Raw genomic sequence first — 16,951 nt, 5'->3', positions numbered from 1 at the left:
GCAATTTGATCAAGGAAGGAAGCTCAGCTAGATCCACCTTTGATTTTCCAAGCAAAATACTCTTCAATTTTTCATCACAATTGACATAATTTTTGTTTTTTGGATCCTGCATAGACACACTTCTTGTCAGCATCAAGGCAAACAATATGTCAAGAATCAAATGTACTATGATAATGGAGGAGAGGAATCAACTGTTGTTACATATTTGCACCCCTCCTATCTCTGTTATTTATTCCCTTCATCAGCTCATTTAACAGAAAAAACTAGGCAACATATCTAAGACTCCTTGATGTGAAGGATAATAAATAGTTCAAATATAATGTACGATGAAATAGGTTCCAAACCATGAGACAATGCCACACTAATAGTACACAAATTGTATATTTAGTATAAGGTAAATGAGAGGTAATGACTACTTTTGCATGGAAAATACTATTGACATGTTTATGATACTGCATCTCCACCTCAAGCATGTGTTTTTCTTCCTAAACTTTCTTACCGTTTGGTACCTCCTTCAGAGTAGGAAATGAGAATTAATGTAGAAAATCAAATACTTGGAGATGAAAAGCAGTAACATTAAAAATAAGAAGGGAGAAAAAATAAAAGCACGGACTCATTAAAATCACCTCAATTGACCTTTTTACCAAATGGACTTAAATATAACATGAACTATTAATTGAATATCTAGACGGTGATACGAAATTTATTTGACATCACTTCCAACCCCACAGTCTAGCTAGCTCCAATCAAATCTCCATGGAAAAAAAGCTTGGATTCGATTTCCGTGGGTCTAAAGCCTAAAGTCTACTCCACAAAAGTAGAATATTTGTAGGATATACTTCGTATTACTTAACCACCAAAGCGAAAGCAGCTGAAAGTGAGGCGATACATTAATCAAATGTTACATCAACAAATAATATCTTCTGACTGAACTGGATCTAAGCATTAATAATTTAAGAACCTTTTGACAACAGGAAACATTTAAAATTGTGATAGTAGATCCCTTAAATCATCAAGATTAAATATCAAAGAGGAACTATTTGGTGTAACCTGGAGATTATTTGTCTTGATGTAGGACCAAACTCGCATGAAGCACCCCAAGCGAGAAATCTGAGATTGACCAACAAACTCCCGCAAAGTTGATGGGAGATTTACTAGATCAATCAAATTAGCAAGCTTTTTTGGATTGTCTATAACACTTTTCTTCAAACGCGGTGGTAGCATTTCAAACCTTCATGCCATAAATAAAGATAAATTAGTAATTGTTACCAGTTAGCCAACCCCTTTTATGGGAATAAGGCTTTGATTGATTAAATGTCACCAGCATTATCTACTTCTGTTTCTATGCTTTCAAGTATATAACTGAACATTTTTTGGTGCAGACAATAATCCACTCAAAATAAATATAATGCTAGATATATCACAATAATATACAAAAGACTACTAGATGCTTGTTACAAGTGCACAAGTCCAATCAATAATCAGTAAAAATCGCCTAGATTAGAACCTTTAGATCCATCTTCAGACCTTATTAAGGAAGGTAAAGAGGGGATTTTTTCTTTGTCAATAGCTAATTCATAGAACATGCACGACCAAAACATAGCATAAAGTTTAGCACTAAGGTTCAATTTCTAGATAACATTTCATTCACAAGTAGTTCACCACTTATATACATGAAACTCGATGTCAACTTCTCGAAAGTGGATATAGGTGTAATTCTTTTCCTCCAACGGAAGGACCTAAAAATAGCAACACATGAGTGACATAGCACATAATAACCAGTTCAATTATTACAGCATTACTCAATCAAATCAAACTTACAAAAAATGGGAGGTCCTCAAAATCGAGTTAAACTGAATCCTCAATTACGAAACATGATATGCCAGAAAGATACCATGTAAATGTAGCAACTCTAGATCCTATCAATACCTACGGACTTGAAACCCCCACAGTTCATCTTTCAGCTTGCTGTCAGTAACTTGGAAAACCCATCTCAGAATTTGTACTAATACTTAATTAATTTGGAGGAAAAAGAGAAAGATATCATCTTTAGTCAAATTCCAAGGTTTAGGACAGATTTATGCATCATTCAACAAGATTATAACTCAGAAAAACAGAGCAAATTCAAAGGGGACTTTTATCAAACACTTGTTGTGCATGATCCTTATCACTACTATTTAGTATGTAATTTTGCAAACGTGATAGTGATAATTGATGTCATCGATCAACAAGCTCAAAAATTGGTTGTAATTTAGTGAATCATTTAAACAAATAATTGAATTTTAAGGAGAAATTAAGGCTAAAAAAGAAGAAACCTGGAGAATTGGAGCGACGCTGATTGGGAAGAACAGCAGGCAAAGAGAGAGAGTGTTTTGAGCGCAGCCTCTCTCCAAATTTGCTGACAGTTGAAATGCTAAATTGCTAATACCGTACTGCTAGATTTTCTGTGTTGGGCGATTCATATCAATTTGTCGTAAAAAAAAATTAATGAAAATGTGCAAAGATTGGTGTGACAATTAACTTAAACCGAGATTCGTAAAAACTAAGGGTCCGATCTTATCTGATCTTATTAGCCCTTAGCCCCTTATTAAAACTTATTTTAGTTATAAATTGAACTTGGTAGCCCTGATTAACCCTTATCATAACTTATTTAAACTTATTTTTCCTGAAATAAGTGGAAATAAGGTGAATAGAACACAACCTAAATTCCCCAAGTTTGTTTGATACTAGTGTGTTAGTATGTACATTTGCAAGTTGAAGTGTACCACGTCGAAAGCATTCTATTCACTTGAGTTCTCTTACTAAATAGGTAGTATTTGAATTTATCAAAGCTTTATGACACTCATTTGAACAATTGAACGTACCTGGATTTATTTTAGTAGTTAATTCAACTGTTAATTTCAAATCTGAGCTTATTTTGTGGTAAACTAGAGGTGTAAGTGAAAGCTTAGAAAAATATGGTTACTCGATGCAAGACACTTGTTGCAAAATTTGAGAAACTTATACCCTTAATAATAAAACATCCGTGTTGCTCTAAAGAATAAATGATACTCCGTACTCATATTCGACTAATGGTGAAAGTTGAAGTAGAAATGCACTAGTGCATAGAACATGAAAAAATTTGGACTTGAAACATGCAAAAACTTCAGTGAATTTATTTTTGCCCTGCAACTTTAGCACAGGCATAATTTCAATCAATAACCCTTTCTCCTCCAAAATGCAGAGTTGCTCAGCGTTTCTGTTCGAAGAATACTAGACCTCATAAAACGTACCAAAGACTAGATTACAAGCAACTAAAACTACAACCTGTAAACAAAAAGCTCAAGCCTACACAAATCTGTGGGATTTTTTAAAATCCCAAACTAGAATCAAGAATGCGAGCTGTTTTCGCTTTAAATAAATCAATGCTTTCTCATCTGGCTACTCATCAGTTACACAGCCCCTTGAAGCTGACTGCACATTCTTGATATACTGAAAATGAAGGAACACAACTGTCAGCAAAATTACTTGAGTGTGGACTTTGTTAGAAGGGTGTAAGGAAATGCAAGATGATACCTTGTACAGTACTCCCCTGTTAGCTTTGTATGCAGGTGCGGTCCACTTTTTCTTTCGCTCCTCCATCTCCTCGTCTGTCAGCTGAACATCCATGATCTTTTTCCCTACGTCAATCGTGATGATGTCTCCATTCTGCACCAGACCTATTGGTCCACCCTCCTAAACATTCCGAAAAGTAGAATTGTTTAAGATCCTTCCATATTTGTTTTGTCTAGAACTTCACAGTTATTAAACCACACCCATCAAGGCCTAGATTGAAAATATTATCAAAAGAAAGAGTAAACACTGAAAGATGAAGAATTGTGCATACTTGTGCTTCAGGACAAACATGACCGATAACAAATCCATGTGAGCCTCCTGAAAACCTTCCATCAGTTAGTAGAGCCACATCCTGCAACAATCCAAAGCATGGTAATGTTAGGCATTAATTCGAGAAGAAATCTGATTTTTCAACTATACTGATACAATAGTACACCCATTTGTTCTTTTGGATTACATTACTCAAACCCGAGTATTAGTGTTAGACACGAGTACTGTGAATCTGTCCAAGTGTCACTCAGAATAAATAAATAAAAAATCCATGTTTTCTGCTTTCTGTCCGGAAATAAGTGTCAACTCAGGTCTCAGAGAGGAAGGATCTAATAGGGGTACTTGAGGCAAAACAAAGAGTCAGGTTAACATAGCTTTTGGCATTTTATACGAAAATCCCTTTTCATTCAAACTTGGTAGCAGTAGTGCACTAGTGCTTGCTATATACTTCGTATTTTCCTTAATCAAATACATAGAGAATTACAAGTACAAAAGGCCACAAAAGATTGAATACATACTTTTGTAAGTAAAATCACTACGTAGTGACACAGAAGCTACATGACTGTCGGACTGACCCTGACAGAGCAATTGGTATGTGGGATGGGAATGGGGAATAGAGAGTGGGATAGGGGTTGGAAATTGATATTTGGGAATTCATAAATTAATTGACAATTTCTTGTCTGGTGGATTGATCAGAAAAAGTAGGGAATAAACACCAAGTTAAAAATATATCCTTGGATATTCTTCTCCTCTTCCCTTAATATAGCAATGAACCAATTTACTCCTCCCAATTCCCATCCTCAATACCTACCACTCCTTGCGTAATAATACAGTGAGAAATGAGGTCTTCATTTCCCATTCGCTATTCCACTATCATTTCCCATCTCTCTCTAATAAACATGGGAAATAAGTTACATTAGGAAATCATTCCCCATTCCCAAGAATCCCAACCTCATTTCCCATCAAAGGAATACCCAATGAAGTGAGTGAAAGTATTTAAAGGAGAAATTGGAAAGTAAAACTTCTTCCTTCTTTTACAAAAGATGTCATCATATCATGTGTATTTTGTATATGTCAATGATGTTAATTGGTCAGGTGAGCATCTGGGATGAAATCATATACATCTAACAAGATATGTGAAGGGTTATGCTACTATCAGTTATGATGAGCTGACCCAGAAATAAAGTGATATAAAAACTTGCTGATGCCATAACCAAAGGCTGTGAGAGTCCGTTTAGGATAAAGAATAAACAGTGAGAATATGCCTAGCAGAATGCCAACATTAACATTATTAACTCAAAGCTTCTAAGGAGGTTGGGAAGAGTGAGATCAAGATTACATTATTTCAGGCACAATGCAAGCATACAGATCAGATCAAAATACCTTCCCCAGTCCTGCTCCCATTATAGCGCTAGTAGGTGTCAACATTTCAGGCATGCCAGGTCCACCTTTTGGCCCTTCTCCTCTAATGACTACTACTTTACCCTGAAAAAGGTTTACAAGCAGCGAATATATATGAAATTTTTCGATCGTTCAGTCACTGTGAATGAACCAACTATTGCACAAAAAGTACCTTGAAACTCTGAGGGTCTTCTGAAATAGCAGTTATCATAGCTTCTTCTCCTTCAAAAACAAGGGCTGGACCTAAAAGTTTATATGATAAGAAGTTTCTCAGTTGCATTATTAGATCTGGTGAGAAAAAAATTAGGAAAATCCTGTTTGTTCACAAACTCACATAGTTCTAACATTAGAAGGCCATGAGATTTATAATAACCCAAAAAGTGTTTGGTTAGAAGGGAAATTACCAGAAAAATATAGTCCTTCCTTTCCAGTAATTTTTGCTACAGAGCCCTCTGGAGCAAGATTACCATACAATATCTGTATATGCCCCGTTTCCTTAATGGGATTTGACAATGACCGTATTATTTGCTGAAACATATTAACAAACAGATTAATAAATTATTAATAAGAAAAATTGAAGAATAAAAGTTTTTTACATGAATAGTGAATACTAGCATGGAAGATATGCATCATACCTGACCTTCAGCCAAGGCTGGGAAGAGTTTGGCATTCTCTGCCAATGTTTTCCCAGTAACTAGACAAACAAGAAACACAAAAGATCATGACTTTTAAGATAAAAGATTAACAAAAGCAAATGACTTGAAGCAAAAGCATGTCCAAGGGTGCAGGAAGAATTACCAGTGATGCAGTCCCCATCTAGAAATCCTAGCTCAAGAAGGTAGCGAATCACTGCAGGTGTGCCACCAACCTATAAAGATCCATTTAAAGAAGTATAGGTTATAAATCTTACAATGCTGAAAACAAAACAAAAGTTCACCTAGTAGCCCAAGTAAGGAAATTATCATTTGTACAAAAGTCAAAAGTTAAAGCTCGATTAAGCTAAGGGAGCTCAAATCTACCTTGTGTAAATCTTCCATGACGTACTTTCCACTTGGCTTAAGGTCTGCAAGGAATGGAACCTGATCACTTATCTTCTGAAAGTCATCAAGAGTTAAGTCTACACCAACGGACCTACAAAGACACAAGAAGCCTATTAGGCACCAATTTCAAGCAGGCTACAGAAATTACACAGCAGCATCTCTCACCTGGCAATAGCAATTAGATGCAAGACAGCATTGGTCGACCCACCAAGGGCCATCACCACAACCATTGCATTCCGCAGAGATTTCTCAGTTATTATGTCTCGTGGCTTTAAGTCCATTTTAAGCAGTTCAAGCAGATATTTTCCAGCAAGACGGCATTCATCTAGTTTCAAAGGGTCTTCAGCTGGTGTTGACGAGCTTAAAAAGAGAAGAGGGAATTATAACCCAAGAAAGAACAAAATCTCAACTCTATTAAGTAAATACAATACCTGTAAGGAATAGACATTCCCATAGCCTCGATAGCTGATGCCATGGTATTTGCAGTATACATACCACCACAAGCTCCTGCTCCAGGGCAGGAATTACGTATGACATTCATTCTTTGTTCATCATTAATCGACCCGCTAACGAATTCCCCATAACACTACAGAAGAGTCAAAAAAAAATTTTGAAAAATTGCACATTTGCACTTTAAGGTAATTGCTTTAGTTCAGCAACAAATTACAAATTTAACACAAAGCATTAACACATATCATCAATAATAGTCCCCCAAACATATTCTAAATAATACTGGAACATGAAAATCTCAAATGAGCTGCTTAAGTAGTAGAGTTAAGAGTTATAGCACGCATTTTCAGCAAAGCGCTGCCATTCATTCAAAGTAGAAAGACAGGGAAAGATAGATTGACAGCATGATAATTGTGCATTAAGGTGACAAGAAATCCCTAAAATCCAGCACATTTATTCTTAAGAAGATGAAATTCATATTCAAGGAAACGAAGGTCACATGTAAAATTAGCTACATACCTGGAACGCATTAACAATGTCCAACGTATTACCTTGAAAATGACCAGGCTGCAAATCAAAATTAAAAAAATTAATAAAAGATGGTTTTACAGAGGGGCAAAGAAAGATGGAGCAATACAAAGTTTCCAATGTCCAACCCTGACCTTGATCGTACCACCATAGACCATGATGCCTGGCCTATTAAGGCGTCCCATAGCCATGATTGTACCCGGCATCTGTAAACAGAACAATTATCAACAAAGTATAGGCAGTGGCCCAACTTACTGCATGCTTAACCAAACTCAAGATAGCATCTTATTAAAATATGAAAGTACTCAGCCTTAAAGAAGCAATAATACAATTTAGCAAACAACAGGATACAGGGACCCAATTTTAAAAATTGGTTACTGGACACCTACAAAATTTAAAATTCAAATGAGAGTAAACATTTTGCATTGAACATTTATCTCATGTGTCACATTACCAAATAACATAATTCATCAGTTCTCATTTACATCAAATTTTGAGCAACATATATGTAATATAATTTCAATTTTATGCATCAAAGAAAAAAACAATCAACACACGACTGAATTATTCACAAATTACAACCTTAAATTAAGTCATTATTTGAAATTTTTAGGACTGGAACCAACCATCATGATTAGGGTATCCATTATAACAACACTTATGTTTTAAATCCCACAGATGACAATACACTTGATATTGTAACTCAACACAAAAGGAAAATACTAAGCTCGGTCACCATAGACAAGTTGATGACCAGAAGAAGCAATACTTACATTTTTATCACATCCAGGGATAGAGATATTTCCATCATACCATTGAGCAGACATAACCGTCTCAATACTGTCAGCAATCAAATCCCGTGATTGCAAACTGTAACACATGCCTCTAGTACCCATCGAGATAGCATCACTAACACCAATGGTGTTGAACCTAAAGCCAATCATCCCGGCCTCTTGGACTCCCTCTTTCACTGCTTCTGCTAGCTCTAACAGGTGCATATTGCAAGTATTACCTTCGTACCAAACCGATGAAATACCAATCTGAGGTTTGCTCATATCATCTTCTGACAGTCCAACTCCATAAAGCACAGCTTGCGAGGCACCTTGAGACTTAGGTTCAGTAATGCGAGAGCTGTACTTGTTGAGCTTCCCCCCTGTGGATTCTGATGTAACAACTGTCTGTGGTTCGGCTGCTGGACTTGAGAGTGTAGAAACACATTTCAAAGGCCGATAGCTACGAGCATTCGGAGCTAATCGTTTTGAAATGCAGGGAGCAGCAAAGTTTGAACCCACATTCGGAACGACAAGAGCAGCTTGCATCTTTGTTGACTATTATAGCTGTATAGCACAAGAGTAAATTAGGTAAAGACATGGGTACAAACACTGTAATTACGGGGAGAAATATATCAATGAGAGCCAAATTACAACAAAAACAATGATAAAAACTTCTCTATCATTTACTACTCAGATATTCCACCTAAAAAACTATAATTATATAATCATTCGTTTATTAGCTCGAATTTCTGGACTAGTAATATCACTAATATGCCAAGAACAACACTTTACACTAGGTTGAACGATTAAAAAACGATTTCACAAATGAAACAACAACAATCAAGAACAATAAACAACATAAAGGGTTTCAAAATCAAAAGGGCAACATCTAACATGATAAAATAACAAATTAAATAGCACTTTTATTCTAGGATATGATAAAACTACTCAAAAATTAAAAATCTGTAATTAAGAAAACTAACACTTTATTGGGTCTAAATTGAAAAGAAAACAGAAATGCCATCCTAAAATCAAACCTGGGTAATGCTAGAAATTGCTTAAAAATCAAAACTTTGATGACTTCAGCCAAAAAATTAAGGATACAACGAATAATACATTGAAATGAAGCTAAGTACAACTTATAGTAAGGAATTTAATCAAATTGAAATAAAAAGTAGGAATTACCTTAATACTGTCAAACTCTGACCTCAGATAAACCCAAAAGCTGAAGGTTTTAGGTGAGAAAAATGGCGGACGTAAAGAAACGAGGAGAGAGAATGAGGGGGGTTTAACACAAGTACAAGAATTGAGTAATCCAACCAATTATTTAAAAGTGAGTGGAAAGTGGAATCAGTTTTTGGTTGTTGGGCTTTCAAGTCTTTTCTTTTGAGATTATTACGGAGTATCATAGTCCAAACTAGAATGCCGATTCATAGGGAAGTCCATGCTAATCATCTTAGAAGTATTTCATTTTCTAAATATTGACCATCATCATTTTAGAAAGTTATAAAAAATTTATACGAAGTATCGAAGTTAATTGTACGTGGTTTCTCTCTATCTGTCTCCTCATCACATGGATCCCTATATTTATGTCTCTCTATCTCTCTTTTCAAAAAATCCGTGAAAGTAAAAATAATGTGTATGCGTTAAGGATAATAATAGTCATTATTGTTAGAAGTTTTCCTATAAATTTGGAAGGTTTATCTTGTTTTAGGTTTTTCCCTATATTTATGTGAATGCTATTTTTTTTTTTTTTTTTTTTTTTTGGAGGGAATGGTAGGGTAACAAAAAATATTGTTATGAAGAGAGTAATTGCTATTTCCATAAATAATGTTAAAACAAAATTTTAATCTTTATATGAGTTAATGTGAAAACTATTTCTCACCATACCGTCCATGTAAGATTGATTAAGAGGTTTAGTTCTACGTCTACCTCTCTCTTCCCTTTCCCTACAATTTTTTTTTTTTTTAATCATCTCTTCTTGGACAGAAATTGCACTTCTTAAATCAACTCTAATTATCTCTAATGACAAAACAAAAGCATAAGAGAAACTCCAAGTTGCAAAAACGAAAGAACAAATATGATGCATTATATTATTACTGATACTCAATATATATTACAACATACAAATAACCACTCTTCCCAAATAAATTACACCAATAAATAAAAAAAAATAAGCAAATGCCATGAAGACAAGCCAATAAGCTCCCCAAATGAAGATAGTCAAGTACAGGTTGTAGATGCTGTGAACAAGCTAAAGTACATGAACATATTTATAGAATCTACATACATATGGATGTTGTAAAAGAATCATCGCATTAAGTGCACAAAATGGTGAAACTAACTGTACTTCAATACGTAGTAGTATCTATTTGCATGATGAGGTCCAAACCGAGACTGTATAATCAGTCCTTATGCTAGCTCCCTGACTCCCTTGACTCGTTCACTCTCTCTAGAAGAAATCGATCTTGTAAGGATATCAAGGACCGTATAAGGTCAGAGAAGCAAAGTTTGTGTATAATATTACGCGCAAATGAGGATGTTCTTGTCTGTTAAATACCAACTGTTTTTCCGAGTAGCCAGAGTACTAAAGATAACTCGATACCAAAAATGAGTTGGAGCCAAGTCCTATCTAACATAAATCCGTAAACTGTAATTCCAGCTTTGTTGTTCTCAAAATATGTCACTGCCAATTTACCCAAGATAAAGAAATCAGTATGTAAATTATTATTACTGCAGACTGATAAATTTAATCACTATCAGAAGACAGATAAAACTCGAGATTATATTGTGTTAAAATGAAGTAATTATTACTCTTACCTAGAGCTTGTCGTTTCTGGAAACCGATTGAGCTATAGGCATAAGCAGGGAGGAACTTGGTGTTATCTACATCATCCTCCTCATCCCCTGCCTCATCGTCATCTGAATGACTGCTCCTCGAATCAAAGAAACCTGGGCTTCCGCCACTACTGGTCTGGGCTACGGGTGTTTCAGTCTCAGAGGTGGTACCAAAGGACTCAACTGTCGCGCAGACATGCCATTTTGCGGAAAGAGAGGTGATTGCTTGAGCTTTGTGTGTTATCTTTGTGGCGCTTTGTAGTATTATTACAATCCCGGTCAATAGAGTAATGGAGCATAGCTGCACAATTCCAAGAAAACAAAGTACTCTCATTAGATATTGTTGAATTTGTTGTTACATTTTTTATTACTCCGTATTCTGTAAGGAAATTGACATTTCTAAGACCAAAACTTTCTGAGAAAATTTTCATGATAGCCAGGATCCGCGCATACCAGCATGTTACCATTACTTAGTGTATGCTTAGCTATATCAAAGTTGAAACTTCAGGGTTTTTTTTCGTATTTTAGCGCAAATTATGGTTAGTTTCAGACAGCTTTTTGAGAAATTAAGTATCGCAAAGGAAATATGGCAAGAGAAACATACTGCAAGTTCTCCAGCTCTGAAGATGCTCATATTTGAATGGTTTTTGGTAGTGTACAGCAAGGCAGCAAATTGGCTCGAAGTGATTAAAACCAATGCCAATAAGATAAATGAACGATAACGATGGCTTATGATCCTCAAGTGCCTCCTAATCCGAAGGTGCTCCATCAAAACAGACATAACATCTGAATCTTCCTGGAACACGTTGGCAAAGTCCTTGAGCCGCAGGATCTGAAGGTAGCAGATCAGACGGAAGAGAATGCAGACCAGGAAGAAGACTAATGTCCGATAAAGCCATGATATCAGCTCCAATGAGCATGCTACAATGTCACTTAAAATGATGTTACCCAAGAATGGAATTTGGGAGGCACCAGAAGCATACCACCAGATTTTGTAGGCACATTCGGCTAAAAAGCATGGGAGAACAAATACAGATAATATCTTCAGTGATCCCTGCATAAGCATAGGAAGAAAAGCTAATCAGTTATCACCATTCAATTAACAATTACATGATTATTGCGATGTTTACAATTCCTAGGGCCTACCACATAGCATGAAGCTCCCCTAATTTCCAATGACAAAAGTACATTACATGTACTATTTCATACAAGTACTACTTTCTAGGAAAACTTTGTTTGCACTACAGTATGCTTGACTAGAGCTAATCATATTGTGATGAACCCAACCCAATTCGGCCTATTCAGTCTTGCTGAACAGCTCTTAAGTGTTAATGCAGTGCTTAATGAGGTGGATCAGAAACAAGACCAACTAATATAGTAATCACATAAACCCACTAGTACAAGATCCATAATATTTCCAGATTCTTCTAGTTGATGATGATACTAGTACTATATCATTACTTTATGTCGGCTAATGCAAGATTAACTAAGGAATAATGTAGAGTATTAAAAAAGGCTAATCACTGTCGGTCCCAAATCTTACTTTTAATTAACTTATCTGATCCCGTAATTATAAAGATGTACGGTATGGTGAATGAATACTCTAAGGAACAATAAGTTATGGTCAGGAAGATTTATTTCTTTATCAAATAATGTTACACCTATATTAAGCCAAAATACTAAACTATTTTGGTTAATAAAAACAAGACACATCCCATAACACATGACACACGCAAAAGAACATACACAAAGCATATTTTCTCCTAAAGAATGAAAAAGAGAAAGAAAGGTAACTGTATTGAGAAGACAGGCTGGTAGCCAACCTTAGATTGACCAAATGAACAAGCTTCACAAGAATCACAGCTCAACCGTTATCAAATTACTGAGCATTTATTATTTTCACGTTTGTAAATGCATAAATTCAACCATTAGCATTATCAATTACTAATCAATAAATATTTTTTTAAAGAGTATTGAGAAGTTGAAAAATATAACGATTCTAATAAGAACCCACATGAGTTAATCGTAAATAAAAATCACCAAAGTTAGTCCAAGTAGGGTGACAGCCACAACTTCTTCGTTAAGGTCAGGCAAAAAACCAAACATACTGAGCAATCAGCAAACCAGAATTCCAGAAGTAAGGTAAATTTCAGGCAATCATTCTGCTTCGGATTCCCAACATTCCGATCATAAACACTAAGTTGACCGATTTCGAGGACAGCAAAAGATCAAAAGAACTAAAGCATAATTCAATCCGAACATATTTCATAAAAAAGAAGGGATAAATTGGAAAGGGACTCGCATTAATGAATGAATCAAGAAAATCCAAATTTAGAAAGAAATCATTTTTATCACAGTAATTCAATTAGAATTATTAAGACTTTAAGAACCCTAATTATTACACAAAATATTAATATAATCACCGAAAATACCAGCTCATGAAGTCTTCAAATCAATAATTATGACATCTAAAATCAAATCATACCATAAAATAATATACTCCATAAAAATCAAATTAAATAAAAATACAAGAACAGGGGATCAAATCTAGAAACACCTACCCGGCTACCCATGTCACAATCAAACCACATTTCAAAACAAAAAAACAATTCACAAGCTAATTGATCATAATTCATGTAATTCATCACATTCAATGTATTAAAAAATCCATTAAATCAAAGAAAAATTAGTAATTTAAACATAAAATTACCCAATTAATTTGACAATTTAACAAACCCAGAAACAGAGGATGAAATCAAGCAATCATTTAAACCAAAATCACCAATGCCACCTTCCAAATTAATCTAAAACCCATGACACAAATCAAATTTAAACCAATTAATACCCCAAAATGGAACATTTATTCCACAAATTAATTACAAATTCACCCAATTCAATCAAAAAATCAACAACCCATAAACAGAGAATAAAATCAACCAAAAAAATTAATCTAAATACCCAATGCAACCAATCAAAAACCCAATTCACCAATCAAACAAAAAACCATTAAAAATCCATAATTTAATAATTAATCATCAAAAAAATCAAGGGAAAAAATACATACATAGACTTGGGTAGTGTAATGATGTCTAACAGAATCACTCTCATCAACAAGCTTATCAAAGAACAAGAACCTTCGAAGACCGTACTTCCGTACATACTGTGTAAGACAAACAAACGAAAGCGTCGCAACGGAGGAGAGAGAAAGTTGCACGACCGTGTCGTAAGGGCGGTCGTGCGTGGCGTCGCAAGAAGGGCAAGCGAGGTAAAAATGAGAGAATGCAGGGACTAGAATTGCAAATATAAGAAAAATAGACCATGATAAAATTGCTGTGTAAATGTTTGATTGATCAACGCACATCCATCGAAGGTAAGAACGAAAGCCGTGCAATTCATCTTGGGCGTGCGAAAGTAATCGATTGAATGATTTTCTGGGAGTTCGAGATGTTGGTATTAAGCTATGTGTTGGGGTTGAATCATCCCCCATTTTTTGGGGAGAAAGATGTAAGAAGAGAAGAGGGTGTAAGAATGTCTATTTGGGTGTAGGGGGTTTTTATATAAATGTTTAGTACCCGTGACGACTTGTTTGATAAGTGGTATTGTAATTTTAAGATTATGATGACTCGTGAATGTGTAATAAAAATTAACCATACATAGTTTAAAGTTTATAAACAATGATTGTCTGATTGGTCATATGATTAAAGTAACATGTAATATTATAAAATACCAATTATCGAGTATCTTAGGTTGATATGTTAAAAGAATATAAAGATCGATGTTATACAAATACAGAGTATCATGTTATACAAATACAGAGTATCAATATGTAATAGGACCAGGATGTGGAACTTGATACCAATTTTTGTCCATGATGTAAGAAATGTTTTGTAAGTGATATTACAAAATAGCTTCATACGAACTAGATAGTTTTAATGGTTCTTTGTAACAAACTTAATATGTAAAAATCAATACATATAAAATGTGATAATTTAAAACTCTTACATCATTACATGTAATTGACGTAAAATTGAAATCATTTCTCTACAATATTAGAATTTACAGGTTGGAGTTACATCTATACCTAATTATTTTAAGGAAATTTACATCAAATTCTAGTAAATCTATAGTTTCTACCAACAAAATTTTGAAAGCTATCAACATGGTTGGCTTTGAGTTTCATCCACATATCGCAAGCACATTTACAATAGCGACAGAAAACAAGTATTCTTTGCTAATGTTAAGGTGGCAAATTGAAAACTATTCCTATGATTTAGACATCCTTGGCTTATGAGTGAAATTTTTGGTGCTATTATAAACTACTTCATAGATTTGTGCTTACAATAATATTTGTGGCTTCTAAACTCCTAAATTTGACATATAATAATTTTTAGAATAAAATTTATTAGACTATCTATGTAAATAATTTGTGTATGTCAAGAAAAATTCTTTCAATTACCAAAATATAACATCCATAAAAAAAAAATAAAAAAAAAAGGTTGAAAATCTTAACTATGGCCTTTTATAGATATCGAACAACTTATTTTCGACCCTCTATATCACTTAAACTTAAAGCACGTAAATACTATATTTCATATTTGCATTTGTCTAGATGCCTATGATTTTAACGGGTGATCATTGGCTTTCTCGCGAAAGATAAGTAGAATTTAGACTATTTTGAGTTCAAGATAGTTGTAAAATTCATCACTTATTGTCTAACGCTATACAATTCATATAGTGATTGCTTGGTTGACATCAAATTATATGAGCTGATTCCTATAAAGTTAAAATTTAAGAAATTATTTGGTTGATATAAGACACATGCAGATGAATGGAAAACTTCTTAAGGAGTTTCATATATATTTCTCACATAATTGGGAAAATAAATTACTTTTTGGCTAACTATCCTTTCCGTGTAAGTAGTATTTAGGCCCTGTTTGATTCACCTTAAAAAAATAATATTAAGTAAAAATAATTTCAGTTCACTAAAAATAAGTTCAGTTCAGTAAAATTAATTTCAGTTCAATAAAAATAATTTCAGTTCAGTAAAAATAAGTTCAGTTCAGTAAGATTCAGTTTTCTTAAAGAAGAATTATAATAGAAAATCAGTAAAAATAATTTCAGTTCAGTAAAAATAATTTAAGTTCAGTAAAAATAATTTCAGTTCAGTAAAATTAAGTTCAGTTCAGTAAAAATAAGTTCAGTTCAGTAAAAATAATTTCAGTTCGGCAAAATTAAGGTGAATCAAACAGGGCCTTAAACTAAGAATTTCGATTTTTCACAATCATCCAACTAATATTAGCTACTCCATATATGAAAAGTATTAGAAATTGCAAATTAAAGGACATTTTACGTTTTATGTACAATCACACGACCACATACATCGTTCAAAGATTAATGACATAATTTTGTACCTACTATTCAATTACACCTATCATGCAAGTAATAATTGACTTATAAATTAGATCAGATCTCGCACCTCCGGACCTACTATTTCCCTGATTAATACCAACCTTAAACCAAATCATCAGCCATATAAGAGAGAAATTAAATACTTAATCCCATACTCAAATGATATACCACTAGCTACTTGTCCTTTACTCCCATGTGATGAGTTTAGTACTGTATAACCAATTGATTTGTGGCACTTTGTCCATTAATCATATTTTGCAAATACTATACATCCTTTGTTTACCAACTACAAATTAATTTAATTACAAAAGTATGATATGATGATGTAAATAAGAAATGCAACAAAAAAATGTTTAATCAGGCTAATATTAATGTACTTTCTCCATTTCTATCCAAATTCTTTGAGCAAAATTTCTAACGTGCATTTTTAAAATTATTCAATTACATATCTATTGAAACTTTAGGTATTGGGTATAAATGAAAATTGAAAGAACAACATTCAAAAAAACAAAGGAAATACGTATGACACATCCAATTCGCTCCAATCTCATGTTATTTTCATTTAGATCTATTAAGTACTCTGTAATAATATTATAGGAAGATAATATGGAGTACTGAGTAATACTATTACTTGGAGCAATCAATATT

The 16,951-nt window shown here is 34.0% G+C and overlaps 2 protein-coding genes across 2 annotated transcripts; both read right to left on the bottom strand.

Moving 5' to 3' along the window:
• Positions 1-3,144: 3,144 nt before the first annotated feature.
• On the bottom strand, positions 3,145-9,357 carry LOC145603764 (dihydroxy-acid dehydratase, chloroplastic-like). Its single transcript, XM_081659747.1, has 15 exons — positions 9,242-9,357; positions 8,057-8,620; positions 7,418-7,489; positions 7,275-7,322; positions 6,737-6,891; positions 6,471-6,665; positions 6,285-6,396; positions 6,064-6,133; positions 5,901-5,959; positions 5,670-5,793; positions 5,438-5,508; positions 5,248-5,349; positions 3,866-3,946; positions 3,556-3,714; positions 3,145-3,471 (listed from the first exon to the last, which is right to left on the bottom strand). Exons 2-15 carry the CDS (start codon positions 8,600-8,602, stop codon positions 3,421-3,423), a joined length of 1,845 nt encoding a protein of 614 aa, XP_081515873.1. The 5' UTR covers positions 8,603-8,620; positions 9,242-9,357; the 3' UTR covers positions 3,145-3,420.
• A 764-nt stretch (positions 9,358-10,121) lies between these two features.
• Positions 10,122-14,415, bottom strand: LOC145605156 (uncharacterized). Its single transcript, XM_081661183.1, has 4 exons — positions 13,959-14,415; positions 11,499-11,948; positions 10,877-11,195; positions 10,122-10,742 (listed from the first exon to the last, which is right to left on the bottom strand). The coding sequence occupies exons 1-4, from the start codon at positions 14,379-14,381 to the stop codon at positions 10,609-10,611; spliced, it is 1,326 nt and encodes a 441-aa protein (XP_081517309.1). The 5' UTR covers positions 14,382-14,415; the 3' UTR covers positions 10,122-10,608.
• Between the last annotated feature and the right edge of the window lie 2,536 nt (positions 14,416-16,951).

This window comes from Chenopodium album, chromosome 22 (assembly GCF_948465745.1).
Source record: "Chenopodium album chromosome 22, dcCheAlbu1.1, whole genome shotgun sequence".
In the NCBI taxonomy this organism is placed as follows: Eukaryota; Viridiplantae; Streptophyta; class Magnoliopsida; order Caryophyllales; family Amaranthaceae; genus Chenopodium; species Chenopodium album.
This window is presented reverse-complemented; position numbering and strand designations above follow the sequence as displayed.

What these genes read in the sequence shown, in the direction of transcription:
- LOC145603764 (XM_081659747.1), bottom strand. Translation starts at nt 8,602, where the DNA reads ATGCAAGCTGCTCTTGTCGTTCCGAATGTGGGTTCAAACTTTGCTGCT. An exon ending in TCCCTGGATGTGATAAAAAT is followed by an intron (nt 7,490 to 8,056) that starts GTAAGTATTGCT and finishes TTCTGTTTACAG; the next exon opens with ATGCCGGGTACAATCATGGC. An exon ending in CAGCCTTGGCTGAAGGTCAG is followed by an intron (nt 5,794 to 5,900) that starts GTATGATGCATA and finishes AATATGTTTCAG; the next exon opens with CAAATAATACGGTCATTGTC.
- LOC145605156 (XM_081661183.1), bottom strand. Translation starts at nt 14,381, where the DNA reads ATGGGGGATGATTCAACCCCAACACATAGCTTAATACCAACATCTCGA. An exon ending in ATTACACTACCCAAGTCTAT is followed by an intron (nt 11,949 to 13,958) that starts GTATGTATTTTT and finishes ATGCTTATGCAG; the next exon opens with GGATCACTGAAGATATTATC. An exon ending in CCAGAAACGACAAGCTCTAG is followed by an intron (nt 10,743 to 10,876) that starts GTAAGAGTAATA and finishes GTAAATTGGCAG; the next exon opens with TGACATATTTTGAGAACAAC.